Source organism: Gossypium hirsutum, chromosome A11, assembly GCF_007990345.1.
Source record: "Gossypium hirsutum isolate 1008001.06 chromosome A11, Gossypium_hirsutum_v2.1, whole genome shotgun sequence".
NCBI lineage: Eukaryota > Viridiplantae > Streptophyta > Magnoliopsida > Malvales > Malvaceae > Gossypium > Gossypium hirsutum.
This window is the reverse complement of record NC_053434.1, coordinates 18278135-18302458: the sequence shown is the minus strand read 5'-3', so window position 1 is coordinate 18302458 and position 24324 is coordinate 18278135. Positions and strand designations below refer to the sequence as shown.

At 33.1% G+C, this 24324-nt stretch overlaps 2 protein-coding genes and 1 pseudogene across 7 annotated transcripts; 1 reads left to right on the top strand and 2 right to left on the bottom strand.

Moving 5' to 3' along the window:
- The first annotated feature begins 567 nt into the window (after window positions 1-567).
- On the top strand, window positions 568-3613 carry LOC107924379 (RRP15-like protein; annotated as a pseudogene).
- Window positions 3614-3900: 287 nt separating this feature from the next.
- On the bottom strand, window positions 3901-9375 carry LOC107924378 (zinc finger protein CONSTANS-LIKE 9). 3 transcript variants are annotated; one of them, XR_001691774.2, is made up of 6 exons: window positions 9074-9375; window positions 7513-8238; window positions 6388-6609; window positions 5291-5595; window positions 4475-4655; window positions 3901-4357 (listed from the first exon to the last, which is right to left on the bottom strand). XR_001691774.2 is itself a non-coding variant. In XM_016854799.2 (6 exons), exons 2-5 carry the CDS (start codon window positions 8095-8097, stop codon window positions 4526-4528), a joined length of 1242 nt encoding a protein of 413 aa, XP_016710288.2. In that variant the 5' UTR covers window positions 8098-8238; window positions 9074-9355; the 3' UTR covers window positions 3901-4357; window positions 4492-4525. The 3 variants fall into 3 exon arrangements, 2 of the variants coding, with proteins under 2 accessions (XP_016710288.2, XP_016710289.2); XM_016854799.2 differs by having other exon boundaries at window positions 4492-4655; window positions 9074-9355; XM_016854800.2 differs by lacking the exon at window positions 3901-4357 and adding an exon at window positions 4827-4863 and having other exon boundaries at window positions 4519-4655; window positions 9074-9355.
- A 4839-nt stretch (window positions 9376-14214) lies between these two features.
- On the bottom strand, window positions 14215-23921 carry LOC107924504 (uncharacterized). Of its 4 annotated transcripts, none has more exons than XM_016854988.2 (16): window positions 23381-23921; window positions 21994-22688; window positions 20075-21424; window positions 19517-19930; window positions 19353-19424; window positions 19107-19196; window positions 18960-18997; window positions 18758-18845; window positions 18530-18673; window positions 17640-17831; window positions 17474-17553; window positions 17317-17389; window positions 17138-17239; window positions 16716-16821; window positions 15612-15699; window positions 14215-14673 (listed from the first exon to the last, which is right to left on the bottom strand). In XM_016854988.2, the coding sequence occupies exons 1-16, from the start codon at window positions 23748-23750 to the stop codon at window positions 14496-14498; spliced, it is 4080 nt and encodes a 1359-aa protein (XP_016710477.1). In that variant the 5' UTR covers window positions 23751-23921; the 3' UTR covers window positions 14215-14495. The 4 variants fall into 4 exon arrangements, with proteins under 4 accessions (XP_016710477.1, XP_016710478.1, XP_016710479.1 ...); XM_016854989.2 differs by having other exon boundaries at window positions 18960-18994; XM_016854990.2 differs by having other exon boundaries at window positions 21994-22685; window positions 23381-23892.
- Window positions 23922-24324: the final 403 nt, after the last annotated feature.

The following is a 24324-nucleotide window of genomic DNA, read 5'->3' as shown; positions in this document are numbered from 1 at the left end:
AAAAAACTTAATATCCTAAATATTTTTTAAAATTAACATATATGCTTAATTTTGCCTACAAAAAATATAATTCCATGAAAAGCGAAAAAGAAATGTAGAGCGCAAATAAAATAAAAGGGCCGAAACAAAGAACTTAAAAGTTTTTGGCATTTAAGGGTAAAAGAATTGCATTTTTTCTTTTTATTAAAAAAAATAAATTACTTATTATATATTAGATCAAAAAATAAATTAGTGATTGTTATTAAAATTTTCATATATTTTTATTGTTAAGTGTTAATATGATTGTTGGAGTAATCAGTAACATTTAATGTATCATATATATATTTCAAGTTGATACGAAAAGATTAATTCAAGTAAAATGAATAAAATTTTTGACAAAAACAACATGAGAAATTTTTTTCAATAAATAGTGAAATGTATGGATTTTATTTTTCTTGAAAAGACTAATTCAAACAACCAAAAATTATAAATTTTTTATAAAAATTAATTTATTCTTTAATTTAATATATAAAAATTAATTTATTTATTTTTGAATAAAATATAATAATGGTAATAATAAAGCGAGAAGGAAAATTCATTTAGAAAATAAAAGACTGTTCTGCTTCTGAGTTTTCTCGGTATAATTAGGGTTTAAAAAGGGTTTTTGTAATCTTCTCTTTCTTGTCATCCTTGTTTTTTTTTTTCTGTTCAAAGAAAGAAAGAAGCTGATAATGACAATGGAGGAAGGCAGTTTTACAGCCGGAAAAAGGAAAAGAAATCTGGGTAAAAAGAAAGGTAACAAAGCCAAAAATAAGAAGCTCAAGATGTTGGAGGGTAAAGGAAAAAAGTTTAAAGTAAAAAAATGAGATATCTGTTTGAGAAACGTGCCCGTGACTACAATTCTGATGACGAGGAGGAGGAGGAAAAGGAAGACACAGTGGAGGAGGCAGTTTCTCATGATACCCCGAGAGGGCGCGGCGGAGATCTTTCTTTTGAAGGAAGTGATGATTCAGAAGGAGAAGAACAAGGAGGAGGTGAAATTCAACCTGGGATTATGAGGTTTACGGAAGGTGTCAGAGCATTCAGGTTGGCATTTAAGAACATTATAAAGAGGAATGTGGCTGATGATTCATTGGTAATGCTACTTTCTGAACTTGGGTCTTTTTCATTTCAGATAGAATATTTTGTTTTCTTTTTCCCCAATAATTCTTTTTAAAAATTGTTACAGGGTCCTGTATTATCAGGGATAAGCAACTTGTTGCAAAGAAGTTAGCTGAAGAAGAAGCTGAAAGAAAAGTCAAAGGAGAAGCTAAGAAAGAAAAACATTTGGTATTTGCCTTGGAATTTGCTAAATATTTTACAATGACAGCTTGCGTTATGCTTTTTTTTAGGCTATGTGATTTTAATGTTACAGGATGCAGAGAAAGGGCATGTGAAGCCTGCAAATTAATTGGATTCACAGGAAAAGTTTCTAATCGGTATTGCTACAAAAGGAGGTATTGTATTTTTAGACCATATTTTCTTCTAATGTTATACATATAACTTAGTTCATTGCTTATTTCTTCTCATACTAATTATGTTTTTTTATGTGTTGCTGGAAATTTCAGTGGTGAAGTTATTCAATGCTGTAAGTTGTTTTATGGAAGCTAAAATTTCTTTGTTGAAGTATCTTATTTTGTCTTTTAGTCTGATTGATAGTTATTACTATCCAGTCTCTGCGTAATCTTTTGTTGTTTCATATATCATGTAGGTGAATAAAGCACAAAAGGCTCAGAAAGGATTGGACCCTTCGAGGTCTAAAGATGCAAAAGGTATATTTATATCACTACAACTATAATTTTATATTGAACATCTAAAAGCAAATTTTTTGAATTATGGGAAATGTGCAATACCCGGCTGCCATGTAAATCTTGTTCTGTATATTAGGCCTTCTTATGGGCATTTGGCATTTAAATAACTTGGAATGCTTGTTCTTGGCTTCTTGCTTAATTTCTTTCAAGTTATGTCTAACATCTTTATGGCTAGATCAGTGAGAAAAGACATGATATACTATTATCGATTTATCACCAGGCAGTCTTCTCATACATTTGTCACTCAGTGGTTCTCACCTTGAACAGTGAGCCTTTTATATATATATTATATGCATTTACATACAAACTGTTGTCACTTTTATCTGATCAGATGGTAGAGACTTTATTCTTTCAAAAGCTTAGATTTGAAATGGTTCTTATTTATTGAAGTAAACTTCATCTTTCTCCTGTATCTGCAGCTAGTTCTAAATCTAACGGAATGGTTCTTAGTTATTGGTGCTTATAGAAACTATGTTTGCTGTTTTAAGTTCTATCATGGTGTACAAATGAAAAAATTAAATGGATTTCATAAAATATTTATGCCTTGATACCCTAGATTTAGAGCTGAGTAGTATTTAGGTTCTTTATGCGCGGATGTCAATTTTCATGGTACTTAACGTATGCTACTTTTAAAAGATTATGGAAAACTTTGCTTGCCCCTGGATAACCCTTAAAAGTGTGTTACTTTTAAAGTTCCAGTTTTCTGACTTTGTGGTTCATGCTTCCTGCTAGTGATAAGGAAGCGAAGGAAAGAAGCCTTCTTTTCAGAGCTAGGCAAGACATCATTGCCAGCACGCGATTATTCCAGTAAGGTTGGTTATTTTCTTAAGTATTTTACAAATTCCTTGCATTTGTGCTATATCTCTCCTGATATCCTTTTTTCCTTAGTACTTTTGGATGTTTTTGTGGTCTATCTACGAAACTTTAGCATATATGTGTATCATCTTGTCAGTGTTAAGCTACAAAAGAATTATCTAATTAGGCTCATAATTTGCTGGGAACGTCACATTAATTGCCTCTTTATTTGTTATTTGGATTCTGTAGAAACTTTTCTGTAATTGCTTACGCAGCTTTATGACATGCAGGGTAATACATCTTCTGATTCTATGAATGATGAAGGACCTGCTTGGGCCCCATTGCGTGATAATTACATGCTAACAAATCCTAAGTTGAAGGACTGGGATAAAATGGCGGTAAGAATGCTAATTCTTTTGATTGTTACACAAGTCATGTCCCTCTCTTTCTCTAGTAGACACCATCATTTGATTTACTCGTGAATTTTGAGTGCAGGAAGTGACTGCATGGGTTTACGTCTTCATTTTAGGTAACAAGTTTTTTTCTGCCAATTGTTTACAGGACTCGGCAATAGTTGATGATGTTGGAAGGATGTCTGTAGATAGTGGTTCAGATGATGATTGATGTCCTTTGAGCTTGAGATTAAGTAGTAGTGTTCTTGCAGGCCATAGTATAACAGCTGAACCTGAATTTTTTTCCCTTTTTCTTTACTTCTTCCCAATTTTGTGTAGTGGTCTATTTATTATTTATAAATGAATTAAACCAAGAGGAATGATTGTTCTCCATACTGCCTTAATTTGCACTCTGATCGTTCATTGCTCCATTGTTGATGCATGAAAGGAAGATATTGGAGCATAGTGAGCCTATGGATTTATTGGTTCTTTTATAGCTGATGATGATGCGTTCATCCTGGTAGTTACTGTAATCAAACCAGATTTCCAATATGTATTTTGTTTTAGTTGTTGAAAATAATTAACGAAATTTTTATACATATCGATGTTATGTCCATGCCCTCTTATAATAATCATTCCTGTGGGTAATATGTCTCTTACAATACATCAACAGGGATAAAAGTGTTATTCGCCATTATTCCTAAGGCTCTATTGCTTGGCATTGTATGATACACCAGATTCTCAGAAGCATTGCCTTTGTTTCATGGTGAAGGGGGTAGATACAAAAAAGAGTAGAAAATGTTTTCTTTTTTTCTTTTTTCTTTTTTCTTTTTTTCTTTTTTTTGTATAAAAGTTTACACACAATGTCCATCCAAAGTGCAAAGTGATCAAATCCAGTGCTGTACAAATCCAACCATAAAAGAGAACTACAAGTGTATATCCGTTGTCTGACCCAGCGGGCACAATTATTTACTTTTGGCAAACAATTAAAATACTAGACTGAACTTAGAAATAGAATACCTATGCTATACATACATGTCCATCAGAAGTGAAGGAAAAAAAAAAGGCGCAAAACTACAGCTGCATGCTTTCTTGCCTATAACTGAGACATTCCAAGGCGCAGTGGTGGCGGTGACAGCAGCAGCTTTTATAGAAGCGCTAACACCGAGAATGAATACGGATGGGTTGAAGAACTGATGAGGTTGAAAGCAGTGGCTTGGGTGGTGGCAAAGGCAGATCTCGGCGAATGATGTCCTGATACAAGAATCTTTCCATTACCGGGCCTCGGGAATTTATTCAAGGCAGTTCTGTATCCAACATCACCTGATAAAACCTGGGGCCCTGAGATACAACCATACATACATATACCCTGTCATATAACTAGTTCAGGAAAGAAAAAAGTACAAGCATCAATTTCTCCATTATTAGGCAAAGAATAATAAATTCTTTCAAACTAACATTCATGTGTTTCTTTCCTTTTTGTAAGCATGGTTAAAAAATTTTGTACTCTCAGCAGCTTCTGGTTTGATTCAACGGATCATAATCATAGGCATCACCAGCTTTGACAAAGCGTCCCTTCACTCGCTTTCTCACATCAGCCCTTGCTTTGCGCGAGGCATATCTCACTCGCTTTTCAAACCTATCATATGCCACAAGGATGAAACTAATAAACATATAAAATTCCTCCAACAAGTGGAATGGTTTTTTTATAATCAAAGACTAGTGGTAAAATAAAATGTTGAGACTGACAGTAAAGAGAATATATATCTCATTTCCCAGAGATAAATATACATGGATGTAGCCAACCCACCTTTCCTTGCTAGCGGGCACCGCAATCAAACAAGCTCCTTCAATGACAAGAATAGCAACGAAAACACACAACTTATAGATGATGATACTCAGATACAAGAAAAAATACAAATGTTAAAACGTTACAGGTTTGATATATTTTATTTGGAGACGTGAATCCATTGCTGCATGCCTAAACTGAAACTTAAAGGCCAATAGAGAAAGTCCATAAGAAGAAAAAACTAGGAAGTGCAAGAGAGAACATGAACTCAAGCCATGATAGTATACTTAGTAACCCATGTGGTACATCAATCCATAGAACTAAAAATTCAGACGCAGGAGAGGAATTGAAAGGAAGAACATCTCAAAATCCAGAAATTTTTAATGCAAGAAGCACTAAAACAACAAATGCAACAACCTAATAATTATATCTAAATATAACTAGAAAATATGTACACTTTATATGGGTTATCAGCGTATACTTACTTCCGTGTCTTCTTCTTTTCCTTGTAACGCATGACAGCATCACTTCGAGTTGCTGATGGGATCGAGCTCTCAGTACATGGAGGACACCAGGGAGGCTCTCCCATGAGGAGCATTGATGAAGCCCCACAATCTTGATAATCACCAGCGCTACTCTCTCCAGTAAGGCCAGAAAACGAGAGGCTTGAATGTGCATGCTTTGTCGTAAAACACAGAATTGAATCCGTTTTATTGCTCATCACAGAATCAGCTGATGCCGCATTGCTGCATGCTGGCTGGATTGCATTGACCAGTCCAATGGATGAGCCCTGGACAAGAATATTGTAAGAACATTTTCCAAGTACAACTTGAAATTCTTAGTGCACCATGAATGATTTTGTACAATATGACTCCCTAACGAAGATGAAACAAACATGTAATATCCAAGCAGATTGAAGTGCCAATGTTCATAAGCAGATTATTAAAACATACATATTTTACAAGAAAGCCGATCTAATAATAATCAAGAAGGCACTGAAAGATCAAGTACTTGCAAGCTTGAGGAATCCTCAATCTCAGCACCAATAATGCGCTATATAATCGACACAGTCAAAAGAGGAGCATTTTCCTGAAACTGGAAGGAGAAATAAACTTCCTTTTTTATATTGGTTATGTCTGAGAATCAAGATTGTTTTTCTCCAGATACTACTGAAATTTCATCATTATTCAAAATGAAAACACAGCAAATGGAAGGACAATAAACTTCATTTGGATACATTACTCATGTCTGGAAATTAAGGTTATTGATGCTATTGATCCCCCCACCAAAATGAATAATTTCCTTCGAGGAACAGAATGGAAAATCTAGTAGAAATTGTGTAGGATGTACTATAACTACAACTAAACTAACAGTCTGTTCACCAAATTAAAGCTTCTCATGATCGTCAATTTTTTTCTCTATTTTAATCTGACAAGGAATGCTTCCATTTTACACATTAAGAAAAGAAAATAGCTCAAATATGCAATATGTATCACAAGTTCTAATCAAGAACACCATGAAAAAAAATTCATAACATCTAAAAAATTCACCACAAAGCAAGAACAAAAGAAATTGAGATAACCTCAGCAGCCACTGCACCCTGACAGGTGGAATCAGCAGCAGACATGTCTTTTGTCCCAAATAAGCTATCAATTCCACCGTTCTCTAAAAGTTCTTCCGAATGATTGAGAGTTACCCCAAAGAGTTCTTCATAGTTTTCAAGGTTCAAATCAACTTCATCTATGTTGAAGTCATCGTACAGATCATCCTCAGAAAGTCCAGGATACTTTGTTTGAGGACAAAACTGCAAATTAAGTACAAAATTAGCAAAGGTTCCCAAAAGGGAATATATTATCTCTACTGTGTCAAAAATGAACTTGAACCATCTGATACTAAAATTCTACAAAATTACAAATAATCAATCTTCTTATGATCAGAACAAAATTTTGATGACTTCCAACAAAAACATCAACCAACTTTCCCTGTTTCTTGTGTACATCACTTTCACACTGTCCTTTTCCCTCTCAATTAAAATAAATGTAATACTTCAACAATGTAGATGATGGCATTAGACTAGAAGCAGAAAGAAATTCATTTGGGTGAAATCAGAGAGATCTAGATTCCAATTATGAACCCATGGAAGAAAAGGCATAAGATCACAAATATAACTGAGGACCAGGTTAGTGATATAGTAATTCCACTGTGAAGGCCTTCTGAATAGTCATCTGTAATATTACAGTAAAACTTGAGTTGCTTTTGGGCCAAGAAAAAAAAAAAACTGAATAAAAGTTCAAGTTATACTGCAGGTCTACTGAAAGATCAACATCTTTTACATTTAAATGAAAACTCAATCAAGTTCAACTGGATGGAACTTCAATTTCCATCATAAAATGAAATCAATAAAAGGAAGGAATTGAAATTGGCATAAGGTTCTTCCACAGAAGAAACTAATTGGAACAAGAAGTTTTCACTTAAGCTAGTTTGCTGGTCAGAAGGAGTAGCTATAACAGAATACTCGCTGTAAATATGCTTTCAGCACTAAGCACGGACTGCAGAATGCATTTGCAAATTTAGACCCGTTCTTGAAAAGCTTATCATAGTTCTTTAATATTGCCCCAAGAGACTCAGATATCAAGGGCCTGAAAGTACCTCAAAGGATATTGCATCTAAGTTTGTCAAAGACAAATATTCAGAATTCATCATTTACCTTGGGCAGTGATGTATATGTTGATCCGGCTGGCTGATCCAGAAGTTGTGGTGCAGGTCTGTGTTCAGGAATCGAAGTTCTGGTCCAGCCACTTCCCTTATCCACATTGCAGTCATCATTAACCTCAACAACAACAGCACTGTTGTGGCTAATGGTGTTTACTGTAGGGTCCCAGGAAGTACTCTCTATGTTCTCAGAGATGCTCATCAAACCTAATTCCTGCTCACAAGCAGATTCGCCTGCAGAATCTGGTTGTGAAAAAAATGACCATATGGAAGAAAGTTCCCCAGATGATGGGCAACCGGAATAACTATTAATTGTTTGCCTCTTATGTGTTGAATTCGAGGTAGAGGCATCATGACCCATCCAATCACAGTTTTGACAGAGGGAAACCTTTTCTTCAGCACATCTAACAAAAGCAGGCTGTGAATTGCATCTTTCACATAACAATGTTCTCGAATGGCGTTTTGACAGAGCATTAGCAGAATGGACATTTCGATCGCATGACAAACATAAACAAGCAGCATCAGACCGGCAATATACCAGCGAAGGTTGATCACCACAGAAATCACAAATGTAACCCATCTTTCCAATCACACTAGTCCTAACCAAACACTAGAGCTTTTCTCCAAAATTTACAGGATTCTAAGCAAACTATACATCAAGTGGGGCAAGTAGCTTCTCAGATGATCCCGGACTCTGCTATTTCTTCGTTCCCTTCAATAGCTGTCATATAGAGAAGAGTAAAAGATTGTTGTTAGAAGAGATTTCAGTTCATGTTTGATGTAAAAGCAAGCTCAATCAACATCTACTGACTATATGGGGTAGCTTAATTACTTAAAATTTGATCACACAATAGTGATATAGCGAAGGGTTCAAATTCTAGAAGTCACTTTAATCATCCAAGAGTTCACATGATCAGCACTGTTTAAGAGTAAAAGTCGCTAAAAGTCGCTAATTTTCTCTATAATGACAGCCAAAAAGTTAACAGTTCTAAGCATCTAGAAACAAACAGAAAACAATAAATTATACAATAAGAGAATAAGCAAAAGCGAAATACACATAGACACACTCAAAACAGAATTGAGTAGAAGAGAGAAAATTCCTCATTAAATTTTAGTCATCCATGACGACTCAAACAGTCAAAATAAAACAAGTAAAAAAAAAAAGTGAAACTATTTTTTAATTTTAATAAAAAGGAAAAAGGCAGGGGAGTAAGCTTCCCATGAAAAGCACTACAAGCAAGACTAATTCCATTCCAGAACATGTAAAATTAAAGAATTAGAACTTCAATCTAAAGACTGAACTCCATAATCAAAGCAAAAACCACACAAACAAACAAACAAATTAAGCAAAAAAAAATAATAAAGGAGATCAATCAACAAACCAATAAACCAATATGTACTAACAAATAAAAAAAAAGTGAATCTACAACCGTAAATGAAATCAAAATGAAGTGAAGGAAAAGAGAAAGACCCAGAAATGAAAATCAAATTAAAAGCAGACCCAGAAATGAAAATCAAATTAAAAGCTTTAATCTTAAGAGAAATAAGAAATTTACCTTGAGGGGAAAAAAAAAGATGACAAGATCGGTTACTAGCTCTAATATCGAAATGGGAATTTTATATATATATAAAAAGGAAATTACAACGAGAAACCCCAAAGCAAGGAGCCTTCCAGAATTTCTCTCTGTTTTTTTGCTGCTTTTGCTCTGTATTTTTCCCCTGTTTTGAGCTCTATTTTCAGGTTTTTGCCCTGTTTTATTTAATTATTTATTCCTCTGTTTTGGGTTTATGGAGGTAGGAGATAGAAATTGGTGGGTGTATATGGAAAAAAAAGATGATGACTAAGCTAAAAGTGCAAAGAGAGAGAAAATTAAATATTAGAAAAATATAAATAAAAAGGCAAAATGGGGAAATAAAGCAAAAAGTGGGACCCCATCCTTTTCAATCGTGAAAGAAAAAGTCAGGCCCCCTTTCTTGGTCCCTCCTATCATCAACTTCCACCTCCATTTCTTCTTATGCTTATTTTACTACAACTCTTTTATCTATATATATTTTTTTATAATAAAATGATTATATTTCATTTGTATCCAAAAACATTTAAAATATCATATTAATAAAATTAAAATTTCAAAATAATATATTTATATTTAGTATTTAATTATTATTAATTATAACAAACAATTTTGTAATAAGAATTTAGAAATAGTGACCGGATATTGTTAAATTTTTTTGTCGTGAATGAGGTAGGTTTATTGTTTAGACATGTGTTTAATTTTTTATTAATTTAAATAAATGTTTCCACATACAAACAACACAAATTTTGATTCATTTCTAAGTAAATTAATTACAGGCATGAAAGTGTCAAAATCCCACTTTAACTCAATCAACTAACATTTGAAAAGCACAAATCATGTCACAATTAATGTAATTTTATACATCAAAAGCCATTTGTTTGTTAGTTGTAGAGACAATCCCATTGTAAGTAGTCGCCTCACTATTCTATTATTTAATAATAACATATTTTTCATCACATTTTCTTCTTCGTGTTCCAATCTTTATTCATCATCATTTCTTTCTAACTCAACACAAAAATCACACTCATTATTCTAAAATTAAATTATACATTTATATGTGTAGTAATATAAAAACTTTTATTTAATACATATATATGATAATTAAATATAAAATATATTAAAAAATTGAGTACAATTTTTTATAAAAAAATAAAGAGATCTTCAAAGTAAATAAAAGCAATTCCTTCTGTTTTTCAAAAACAAATCATATGAATAGTTAAAAATTCTCAAACTGCTTACATATGTTAAAACATTAAAAAAAAAACTCTTGCCAAACGTAACATTAATATAAATTTTAACCTTTGATTTGATAACTAGATAAGGCACATATATTTTCAAAACCATCCATACTAGTTTCAAAACTAAATAAGTATTCATCGTATTTCTATTAAAAAATAAATTATCATAATATTAATTTAACGTTTTTATTATTTTTCATATATTTAAATTTATATAAACTTCTATGCTACTAATTTATTTTATATAAATTTTAATGTGATTTTTGTGTTATTTTTCAATGATATTATGTTTTTTTTTACTGATTTTCATGTTTTTCTTCGTGTTTATATCTCTTAGGTTATGTAATACAAATTTATATGCAATGTTTATAATGTTAAAAATTCATCTTATGCAGAACTTGGTATATGCATGTCTTGGCAATGATATATTTCATATTGTGACATTTTAGAAAGTTTGTCACGATGGTACAAATAAGAGGAATAATTTTAGTTTAATGTTGGGCCTCAATTTTATCTCATATTTACATAATTTTTCATAGGGTTTTATTTCATAAAAAAAATTGTGTTCACATTATTTTTATGTGTATGAGAAGTATTATAAACACAAATAAAATTTTACACGTTAATGTTTTGTTTTATATAAATCTTATTTACATCGGGCGTATGTTATTAATCTTTGTTTCTCAAATTATTACATATTTTACATAATTTAATATAATAATCCAAATTTTAACTTTTTAAATTATTAATTGTAAAATTAAACCACGACATCGGATGGCATAAGAAATAAAATTTAGATCTAAATAGGAAATAAAGTTAAAGTAAGATGGAATTGGATCTTCCACGTGTGCGATATTTTAAATTAGTTTTGGCTTTTGGGGGGGTGCACTTGGCGGCCTCTAACCTAAAAAGGAGGAACTTTAAGGTATGGAATGGTGTTTGTAATTTTCTTTAAGAAAACCTTAACAACCACACTCAAATATTTTTGACCAATGGAAAAGACACCCCACCCTCTTTATTTGCTTTCTACAAATGTCCTTTTCTACTTGTGGATCAGCCAATTTATTGCTTAATCCAATTAGTCAACAACTCAACAAGTGAAGCCAAAGCAATAATTATAATAATAGTACACTGTTTATTTTTACCTTTAATAATAGTGTCACCTTCATTCCTAGTTTCTCTTTCTATGCTGCTTTATGTTCTTGCCATTTTCTAAAATGTTCTTATTCATTTTTAATTATAAATATATTTAATAATATAATTAATTTAAATATTATTTTTAAATAATAAATTGAACTTTACCAAAACAATCTAAACCTAGACAAGAAAATAATAAGATATTAAAATCAAAATCTTATTCCAACTTATCATTAACACTTCTATACTCTTTTATTTCTTTCACTGGCAATTAATTAAAAAAAATTATCAATATCTGAAACTGCATAACTTATTATATAATATAACAAATATATTCATTCAAAAACACACATATATATATATAACATCAAAGTACAAAAAAGCAGTAATTAAAGCTTAATTCGAACTCAATTAATGCAATTCTCCTTCCCTTAATTTGTAAAAGAAAAAATACATTAGTTCAGTTGTGAAAAGTACATAGGTTAAGTTTTTTTAAATAAAAGATATAGTATTATTTTGAGAAATTTGATATACAATTGAATATTTACTTAAAATGTAAAATTGAAAAATAAAAAAGGAATATTTAGTTAGGGCAAAGCAAGTCAAAATTTTTAAGCCATGGCATCAATGTGATTTTAGGGGCAGAGAAACAAGTGGCAAAAGAAAGGGGGAATGAGTGTAGAGAAATTTGTTTGGAAAAAGATTTAACGGAGTGGAGAACAGATGCAATTTTAATTGTAATAAAAAAGGAAATGTAAATAAATTATAATAAACATAATAATGCAACATTATAAAAATAGATAAATCAAAATATGCATATTTAATCATTTATTATATTGTCTTTATATATTTATACAAATAAAAAAAAATTAAAAAAGATCAGGGCAGCACAAATAGTTAACTATTTATTCAGATAAGGCATTTGTCTGTAATTGAGTAATGAGCAAGTTGATGCACACAGAAGGCATTTGTCTGTAATTGAGTAATGAGCAAGTTGATGCACACAGAAAAGACAGGTTAGATTTAACCCCACAAAAAGTGCTTCACTTTTTCTTTTTCCATTTTTTATAAAAACCCAAATACCCAAACTGCCCTTCCCTCTCAATGATTAATGATTTTATTAATATAATATAATATTCTAATGTTATACCTACAAAATTCGACATGCCCCACCCTTCCTAAATTTTTCCATATTCCCCCAACAATTACTGTCCAATTTTTCATCAGTAAATAGGGAAATGTTGACTGAACAGCCACCTGAACCTCAGAAGAGGTTTCTCACCTACCCAACCTGAAAATAAAACCCTTTCTTTTCTTTCCCTTTCCCTGAAGAATCTGAAGTTATCCCCCCCAGGGTCTGCTTTTGATTCAAGCTAGTTAACAAGAATCTGAATGGAACCGACTTTTGGCATAGAGATAAGACATCTTGTCCTGAAATTTGATAACCTTTTTCAATTTAATTTTAAAATCTAATATTTTTTAAAAAAATTGTTTTTAAATTTAAATTATGTTAAAATTTGATCATATAATATAAGATTATACCACCTTATCAATCAAGAATTAAAATTTTTTAAAAATTTTAAAAATACCTTAAAAATATATATATATATTTTTTTTAAATCAAATGATGATATCACACAAATTCTATGTCATGTTATGTAACCTAACAAAATCTAAGTTCAAATATCAAATTAAAAAAATATATCCAATTCTAAGACTAATGTATAGCAAAAAAAAAACTAAAGATAAAATCAGAAAAATTTATCAAATTCAAAGATTAAATATAACCTTATTCCTTAAGGGATAAAGCCCCTATATATGTTTAATAGCACCAACCAACTCACCAAGTACTCTCTGCTCCAGTAAATCCCAATGTACCTTTTTCGAGATTCCAATATGAAAATATAAAATAAAATAAAGAGCGAGAGATTATGCCAAAGGAGAATTACAAAAAATGGATTACAAAAATATGGGATTTGTAAATATGATGTTTCAGCATAAAGTGAAGTTTGATTCCCGAAAATAAGTGTGTGAAAGAAACAGCTTATCCTCCTCATCAAACCTAAGACACGTCAGAAAAATCCATTTTTTTGGATAGATTTTCTTTCTCCCTTTTTTATTTTTGAAAGAAAAAATCTGTGTTCAAATACAGATTCCCATTTATCAAAATTTAGAACCTAGAAACCTGGACTGCTAAATCAATGTAACCCCTACACGCGGCAATTAGAAAAATATACACCTCTATAACTGCAGGATAAATCTGCATACACTATACAATTGAACGTACATCCGAAGCTAAATTCACAATTTCAGACATTTTCGATCTCTGAAAAAACACATTCAACATCCTACAATGGCTTAAGTGGTCCAAAACAGCACGACATTATAAATCAGGTGGTCCTAGTATTTACGATTTCAAACAACAATGATGTACACACTTCAACAACTAAAATTTAATTCTCAGGGGACTTTTCTTTTTCAAAGGAAAGATGAGCTAACCTCGTTAGCAGGGCAGGGCTCTTATTTCTTGTGTGAAAAATACACTGTCCAAACTATACAAAATGCCGCACTTCGGTCCACAATGCCGGGATTGAACATCATGATTTATTTCTCGAATGTTAACAAGTTGATTCCTTCACTAGGATTAGGTCTTGGATATCTGTACTTTGTCAGTCCTCAAATCATTAATACTACTACTTGGAATGAACAAAAAACAAAGAGAAAAAATAGGGAAAAAGATAAAAGAGATTAGCCTGCTAAAAGAGTTCATTTTACTTCAAACTCATCGGGTCCAGGTAAACAGGCTACTTTAAGGTGCCCCAGGACAAAAATTTACACAACCACAAAAAATTGTTCCACAAATTTGAGAAAGAAATGTAATCATGACTTACTAAGGATGTCAGGGCAAGTTGTAACATGCAGAATACAATTTACAGAGAAACTTCATGCTTCACACAAGCAAATATTGAAAGGACTCCAAGAAATTGTTGATGTCCCTCCTGTCTTCTTTAAGATGCTAGAAACCCTCATCACCTGCCTGAAGATTGAATCACCTGGGAAACACACCTACAGATCCTTATAATCCTCGAATATCCAGATCTAAGGTTCCCAACTGCTGCTTTAATTTCAGCTGAGAGTGCTAGATTTTCGGTCCCAGTGGCAGAAGTCTGTAACTGATAAGGTAGGATATCTGAAGGATAAACTCCACTGTAAGAAACCAAGAAAAAAGAAAGTATAATTAGCTGACAAATTATAACAAAACATATCTGCCTTGATTCTTGTTGATGCATAATATAATATTTTACAAAGATGAAATAAGATACAACAATAAGCAATCATCATATGTGCACAAAACCAATATTTGTATATTTAGACAATTACAGCATCTGTTGAACATGTAAAGAATCATTATCTGTCACTTATAATACAATCTGTTCCAGAACTGGAAAATTTGATGACCTAAAAGAGCTCACTATTGATGACACTTCCATAGCAAGACCAATAATATAACATTCAATATACAGTAAACAGTCAATCCAAAGTTAAAAAAAAACTGAACTCGTACAATAAAATTATCCGACTTTTTGAACTAGAAGTTTTTTTGGAAAATGAAAAGACATTAATTTGAAGTCTACATTAATTATGGAACCAAACCAATCCATAGAAATTAGCATAAAATCAACATAATGAACAAAGCAATTACAAACTATTTGCAACTATCGAAGATCAAAGCTCTGGATACAAATTATACAATAGTTACAAATTAATCCATTCTCATTACGGCATAAATTTCTCAACTACATGAAAAGATCTTACATCCAAACCATGTAATTCAGATATAAGACAAAGAATCAGACTTGCAAAATGCTTATCAATAAAAAGGTTTAAAGGACAGTTTATGCAAGACTTTACCAGTTCAAACACATGCTATCAAGAGTCATCATCCAAACCAGGAAATTCAGATATAAGATAATGCATCAGACATTACCGGTTACAAATTAATCCATTCTCAATAGAGCATAAATTTCTCAACCACATGAAATGATCATACATCCAAACCGGGCAATTCAGAAATAAGATAAATTATCAGCCTTGCAAAATGCTTATCATTGAAAATTTAACAAACAATTTATGAAAGACTTTACCAGTTCAAACAAGTCATGTCAAGAGTCATTGTCACCTTTACACCACTGTCAAAATCAATGAAAGCAAACTGCAAATCCAGCTGCTTAGCTGCAAAGCATAGAGGTGCTATCAAGTTTCAAGCTAAATTTCAACAGATATAAGTGCAAAAGTAGTTCACTCAGCAGAGATTTTACTTTGCCAAGCCATGTATGGCTATGCTCAAGCCCTAATACAACACTACTACAAAATTGAAGTAATTGGATGAGATAGAAGCATTAAAACTTTGGATGGTAATTGCACAAGAGACTCAACCTTGAGTGTGTCCAACTCACTGAAGAAGAAACCTGACCACTATTTGTTTCATGACTGTTATTCCATCCTACCACTAGTAAAAGAAACATCTAGGAATGACGCAGGAGCTTCAAATTAAAAATAAATAAATTTTATTATTTCAGTTTATTTTATTTAAAGGATTAGATATCTTTTTTTGACAGCTAGGATTATAATTACTTGGGAGTTAAGTATAGGATTATTAATTAAACTTTATTTGCAAGGAAGAGTAGAAAGTTTGTTTCCAAGTAAATCTCCTATGTATATTCTGTAACAGAATTTACAGCAGCGGACTTTTATTATTATTTCTTTCAATTTCATTAAGAAACCTAGAGGGTTTCTATAACCCTAAGGTTTCTAAAGTTCCATCTTCTTTCCTATTCATTTGTTCAGCCCTAATTCTTTTTAATTGCTACTGTTTTCTTCCCCAATCCACATTAAGGAGCCTAAAATTAATAATTTTTTTCCACTCAATAAAAATTAAAACGAAAAAAAAAGAAGTAAATAAGACAGTTTCAAGGCAGGACAGAACATGCACAGGCTTAAAAGGCAGTATATTTAACAAGAAAAGTGATCTAGTCATCCATCTAAGCTATGGTGACGAAAAGAACCAAATAGCCAACAACCACCTCGCCTAATTGCAAGAGGATTGATTCAAACCTTAGCAACCTAATGCCCACCCAGAATATAAAAATAATAAAAAGAAAAGGCTAAAATTTTAAATTCTCCGAAGCCATTGACTTAAGGATTTAAACCATGTTGTTACAAATAACATAATGATGGAAAGAAAGTACCTGATGGAGAATTAAAGCTATTTAGAGTCATATTTCTAATCTCTAATTGTGCTATCTGTACTTCCTCAACCACATCAAGCAAATTTCTTAAAAGTGAACAGGTTCTCTGCATAATCAGAACAAATAAAATAAAAACAGTTTCAAACATTGCCTTTATCCTGAAACACTGAAATTTCTGAGATAACAAAGTGCACCAGGAAAATCTCAAGTTCAACAAGCAAAGTCAGAAAAGATAACTGCAAGAAATTACAGTTACTTGCTTGAAACCCAAAAATATGTACTATTATCTTCATTCTAGTACAACCACGAATCAAAACATAAGCAAGGTGTACTTTTCTGATAGAAGTTAAACTGAAATAAGTTGTTTTATTGCAGAAGAGAAAAGCAAGGTACAGGTGAAATTATGAGACAAAAGTACTTACTTGTGTTTCCTGTGCCAAACTTTTGGGGCCAACATACTTCTTTGTTGGTTCATGGTTAAAGACAAAACAAAACGCAAAGCAAGCATCCATGTTTGGGAAGTTCTAATTAACAAATAAAGATAAGTATGAGAAATGAAACGGGGGGGAAATGGCTTCATTTACATGGTTGACTTTGTTACCTTACTGATGTTCATATCATTCAATTTGTTTGCAACAAAAATGCTTGAACCTCGACCAGTATTTAACGTGAGACTGCAAATCAGTACAATGTAAGAATAAACGTGAAACATTTCTGACATATTAGTCTTTGAAAGAGAAAAATACAATAACAAAAACCTCTGACTGATAAACCCATGGTAATTGAGAACAATATTGTGATGGCCATTCCTGTTCTGCAAATCATCAACCTCCCACAACTGAAGAAATAACAAGAAGTCATGCCTCTTGTCATATAAATTAATTTCCGTGACTTAAGGAGAAAAACAGCAAGAGCTCAACATACTTGAATATCCTGGCGTATAAATCTGCAACAAGTTCTCTTCTTTAGATGATCGTTGACCAATTCAATAGTGCCAGAAGAACTCTGTTCTCCTTTTATCTTGCAGTGAATGTGAAAAGACTTGGTTAAATTTTTTATTTTCTTTTCCAGAGCTTCAACTTCACGCTTCATCGTGATAACTTTACCACCGGCTCCCTGTCATGATACAAAGAAACTTAACATAGAATCCACAAAGCTAACCAAATATCCACCACCCACATCTTTTAAACCAATATAAGAGGCACTGTGTTGTTCAACTGTAAAAGACAGCATTTTAAGAGAGAGCATGAATCATAATAACTGAGAATGCTGATTTTGGTATAGTTCATAGAATGCAAATAGAAGCATTCAGTGCAACAGATTTAAGAGTTCTTCACATATTCCCTTAGGTATGCTTCAAGCTAAATGTTAGTAGTATTTTACAATATAGAAAACCAATGCCCTTAAAACATAAAAATATTCTTTTATTTTTTTGGAAAAATTACATGACATGTATATACACGCTTAGCGTGCAAATATTGTTACTCAAATTTAAGGCATACAGAATTAATCATAAGAAAAACATAGATATCATACTCTTAAGTCATAGAACTTTTAAGAAAATGTAAAGCCAAAATCTTCCAAGATAATAACTCTAATTTAAGCAAATTCTTATCCGCTCAAATGTCTTTGAAAGAAATCAAAATACAATTTTAAAATGAAAACTGAGTGCCATACAAATCCAATCCTGTATGGATTTGATTTAAAAAGGATGAAAACACATAGTAAAATAAAGCAGATGAAGGCCAGCAGAAGCCTTTATAGCAGCAAAGGGCATAACAAATAGATCCATATCTTAAAACTGATGAGGGTACCTCAAGGTTGTCCAGGAATGTAACTGAACATGAATTATCGCCAAGTTTAGTGTCCTTTTCAGCAGAAACAGAATGATGTTTGGCACAATTTAACTTCAACATTTGAGACTCCCGAACTCCGGTTCTTAGTAACTCTACCTGTTTCTGAAATGAGAAATATATCAAGTAATAGAGAGTAGGCATTTAAGAGAAGTGAAGAAAAAAACAAACAGAAAGGAAAGCAAATACCAGCATTCTTTCACGCTTAACATGCATCAACTGCATTTTAGCCTTTCCATATACTATTCTATAGAGCAATTGTCTTGTTTCAGCTACCCTGCAAGGCCATCATTTCAGCAACTTTACCACTTGTAATGCTAAACCAATTCCAGAAACCAATATTAGCGACATTTGTGATATGCCCGTGATAAAAATCACAGAGGGGAACAACCTTTTATGTAGAATATTGCAGGATTCATTGTATGCCTGCTGATAGCAACAAAAAAGAGTGGTATCAGCAATATGATAGTGTAATTTGGTTAGAGTAAGAGGAAGCAATGAGTATCCCTGCAAAAACTAAGTTTCCAATTTTACTTACTGAGAAAAGCTGGGATTGGATTTCAGAACAAAGCAACTCTAATATATTAACCTTCTGCTGATGAAGCAATTTATCTTCCAACATGTTTATCTGCACATTCAGGTTACTGAGGCCATGCATGTATGCATAGAGAAGAGGAAACTTTTACATGGGAATTTAGGTTATGAAAGATGTCATCAAAATCTATAACCCATTTAGAAAACTGTTTAAATGGATGCAGTAAATTTAGAAAAGCAAGATACGTACCATTTTTACATTTAGTTTATCTAAACATGGAGACAGTAGCTGATTTGTATCTGCTGATAGTTTGAGAGAAATCTGCAATACAAGCTCTATATGTCAAATTCAAAAGGAAGGGTAAAAAGAAAATGTTGCTATTATATCAGCAAACCTAGAACTGCAACACATACATCAGTCTGATTCATCAATATCTTGACACCTTCAATCCTTTCATTTTCTATGTTACTTCCATAAGAATATTCTGATGTGTGGTCCATATTTTTCTCTCCAACTTTACAAAATTTCAGACCATGCTGCATTTGGATATTATTATCTGAATGTTGCACATCTACACAAGCTACTTCTTCACTAGTCCTTTTTCTTTTTGAAATGTTCTGGATGTCTTGGACAGGACTTGGATTAGATCTTCGAAGACAGTCATCAATCCTGTGTACATTTGGACTGCAGTTAAGAGATACCACATCTTTTGCAACAAAGAGTTGCATATTGTCACCATGTAATGCATTATGCATTTCTTTCCTGCAGGGGCTTAGGCTTGGATCTTTTGAAGTGGGACTCCGAGTTTGCTTCTTTCTAAAGGGACTCTGAGCAATCATTGCACCAGAGGTTAAATGTCAGCCATAGTATCAATTAAGGGCCAGTATTGACAAAAAAAAAAAAGAAAGAAGAGAAAGATCTGATTGCAGTTCTGACAGACACCAAGAGAAGATATAGAAAAAGATATAAACCTTTTGAGGTGACCTCTCATTTTTCCTTGCATGTGCATCTGGGGAAGCATAAACAGAAGCTTTCATCTGTTCCTCAACAAAATGTTCACTGGACTGGGTTCTTTCAACTGCAGTCTGGGCATTTTTCCCTGGGCCTCCTGACTGCAACTTCCTGATAGGCCCCTCAGGGAAGTTCATTGAGGTTGAGAAAGTATTCTGCAAATCAAATCCATTACTTTCTCTTTCATCCACCACTTTTACTGCAGAAGTGTTTATTAAACAGTCAACAAGCGGTGCACTTGGTGGTGTTCTGTTTTCAGCTTTTGCAGTTAAATTGTTACTGCTAGGAACGGTTTCTACTGAGTTGCACTCTTGTCTAGAAATAATGGCAATATTATCCTCATTGTGAAGCTTTAAACTGCCAAACAGACTATCTTTATGCCCCGTTGGTGATGACAACTTCTCAGTTAACCTATTCGCTAGAGGAGAAACAAGCTTATAAAGTGTATCAGTATCTCTCTTATCTTTGCTGATTTCACGTGCAATATCCTTTGGCGAGGAATTAAAAGTGGAAGCTACTAGTGCAGCATCTGCGGAATCTACTGATGTCAACGAATGATTCGTCGCTTTCTTTCCTGAGTGAGTGAACTTAGAAGGTGAAGTAATTTTGGCCATTATTTCAGTAGATTTGTCATTATATTCATCTTTTGCAAGTCCTGTGGTCTCTCCATCTTGGCTCAAACTACTAATGTTTTTTGGAGTTCCAAGACCACTGCAATCTTTCTCCCCCTGCTTCAGACCAACACCAGACAACTTCTCCTCTCTATTATTAGTGAAGGCATTTTCCTGTTGGCACTGAAAATCCTCATTCATTTCCTCCATGATTGTGTTGAATGACAAAGCTCTAGAAGAAAGTGAATCTGATAATCCAAGTTTTGACTTTGGACCTCCATCACTGAAAGCAGAAGCACAGGAAGAAGGCTCTGGAATTTTTAACTCAGAATTACTTTCCAGACTGGAAGCCACAGTCCCACCTTCATTTATACTTCCCTTGCTCAAAACAGAACCTGATTGCTTTGGTGGAGTAACAAATAGCATACGTCTGGGTGAATTAGTAGTATCCAGAAGAATTTGTTGTCTTTTAGCAGATAATGAATGTATGGACCCCGCTAATGGAGATCCATGCAGCTGAGGAAAATTTTCTTTCAGCCCATCAATAGTTGGCAGCTGATTTCCATTTTCAAAATGTCTGACCACCTCTAACTGAAAAGCTTCACTGCTCTGGTTCACTGGAGTACCATTAGTGATAGCAATGGACTCCAAATTTAACACACGTGTTACAGACTGAACTTCAGAATTCTCATTGTCTCCCTGAAATTGAAACAACTAAAATTAGAGCAAATCCATGCCTTAGTTCCTCCTGAAGAAAATGGAGATAATTACTAAACTGCAATTAAGTATATAAATGTCATTAACCATCTCCACATGCAGGCATCTACAGAGGAAAAATATGAAATTGTCTCGGTGAAAACTAGAATAGTAACTCTTCTTGAGTTGACAAGTGCAATATAGTTGCATCTATGACATGTCATCATGATGAAACATGGATTTCTAAAAAGAACAGAACCACATCCCAGATTTCAAGAAAAAGAAAATGACAACTCTGCAGATGTTAGGATCCAAAAGAAGAACAGTATAAATGAGAACTGCTAGAATCCCATGGTGCTACAACAACCCATATTAATCTACTTACTGAAATTATCAAATTTAATATTAAAAATAAAACAACCAAAATCCTGAGAAAACAATCCGAAGTACCATTAGATTGAGAGGAGAACATACTTTGTTCCCGGATATTATCAAATTAAATTATTAAGAACAAATTACCAAAACACAGATAACAGCAATCTAGGTAGCACCAAGTTGATAGAATAACGCACTTTGTTCAGCTGCTTAGGAGTTTGATGATCAACAAAATCATCAGCAACTGGACTATCCTTTGAGTTCGACGAGCAGTCACGCAAAATTTTAGCTGCAAGAGTGGTTGTTGTATCACTCGTTGCCTCAACCAGTGAGTTATGAGCAATAGAAGTGCCGTTACCCAAAATATCATTATTATTACGGGTGCAGAGCTCTGAATCCCCAAAATGCAAGGGTTCCATGCAGTCATTACCATTACCATGAGATACAGCACCTGTTAATAATTTTGGCCTAGCAGAATCAGAAGCAGAGATGGCATTAAATTCACTGCCTTCAGCCAAGAGTGCTTCTAATGCAGGAGAGAGCCTCCCATAATCATACCGATGCATGCTTTCTCCAACAAGACTCATGTCATTGGAATCTCTATTAATAGGTACAGCCAATGGAGACTTTAGTTTCCCCACTTTTGTTAACACCATAAAACTCTCCAGATCAGAAGATGTTCTAGCTTGGAAAGGAGTCTTTTCTTCAGATGGAAGAGGAACTCCCGTTGAAGTATTGAAATCTCCTGATTCTGATCGTGAAATGCTGCGAAAATGCATCGAAAATGCTGTCGAATCCATTGTGATATCATGGTTATCATCTGAAGCTGCAGAATCAGATAACCTTCCAGGTCGAATAAAGTTTGCAGACACGGGTCCAAAAAAATTATCTTCTGCAAACCATGGAAATTGCCACCATTAACCATTCTAATTATTAGCTTAAATCATTGGATTTTTCTTATAAATAGAACATAAAGAATTTTCAGTAATAAAATATTAATTAGGCTCCATTTTATGATGCTTTTGCTACTTGCTTGTTTTTGCTTTTTTGGGTAATTGATACAAAGTAAATGAAAGAAGTAAAAAGCAGCAGCACAATTTATTTAAAATGAGGAAATAATTGAAAATGTAACACCGAGTATAACATAATTTGTCCATATAGAAGTAAAATCCAGTACTTTTTCATCTAAAGCAATTGCATATTTTCTCATAATCTTTCAAAATTTTTCTTTGCTTTTGTACTGAAACACACTTTTTGCTCCTTCACTTAGGCAAACAGCATAAGCACCAACGAAATTCATAGAAATTGCTAAAAAGAAAATTCACAATTCATATCTACTAAAAGATGGACAAAACATTAAAACATAACTCATCTTCAAACATAATTTTTGTATCTAAAAGCAAAATGGAGCATTTCACTATTCACCAAAAACTATTAACTTCTACCTACTAAAGACATAAAACCATGTGATTTAATATCGAAGTCACAATTTATGCATTTTGCTTTCCATACCATTCCTGAAAACTCAAAATTTTGTTAAACTAAAAAATGCTTACAAAAATTAACAATGCAGCCCAAACTGACCATCATTGGAGGTAGCAGATCCAACTGTGCTACTTCCACCAGGAGATAGCGTGTCTATCGGCCTCAAGAACGACTTCCTAGCACTCATAACGTCGTCGTTGTCATCCTCGTCGTCGCCACCACTGGTGGAGTCTTCACTATCCACCAAATCCCTAAAGAGATCCGTTACTTCCTTTTCCGGTTCAGAGGCCTGCTTCGGAGTAGAGTCTGGCGGGGTCTCGTAGTCATCATCGCGCTTGAAGATGTGGATTGAGGTGATCTCTCGGTCGGCGAAGCTAACGCGCCGCGACCGCTTCTTCCTGAACGCGATGCTTCCTTCGTCCGTTCCCTGCGTATCGCATGGTGGTTCGTCGGGGAATTTGGAGGCCATTCTTGCTAAGAAGCGAGATGGGAGATTGGGAATTAGGGTTCAGAAATTGAAGTGCATTTTGGTTTTCTGGTGTTTCAGTGGCTTTGTGCGGGAAATGTCGCGTTGGAAGTGGGACTTTTGAATTTGCATTTTGCAGGCAGCTCATTCTTTATTTTTCGTACATAAATTTTTTTTATTCTTTTTTGAAGCATTCGTACATTACTTTTTAAGTTCTAAAACATTAAGATAAAAAAATAAAATAAAGCAATACTAAAAAGTAGGCTTAAATGTTAAAAAATTACTTTGGTAAAAATAAGGGAAAAATATATCAGCGGTTATAAAATTTTCATTAAAATAATATTTCAGTTAATAAATTTTTAAAAGTGATAAATTAATTACTAATATTTACGAAAAGTGACAAATTAGTCATTTAAGTCTATTTTTTGTTACAAACGTAACAGACAGCTGATGTGGCCTATTAAAGTGTCACGTTGGCCATTATCAGATGTCCATATCAAATCCTTTTATTAATTTATATGGATTAATAGCTAAATAGAAGAATCCTAGCCTAAAGAAGAAGAAAAAGAAGAAATGA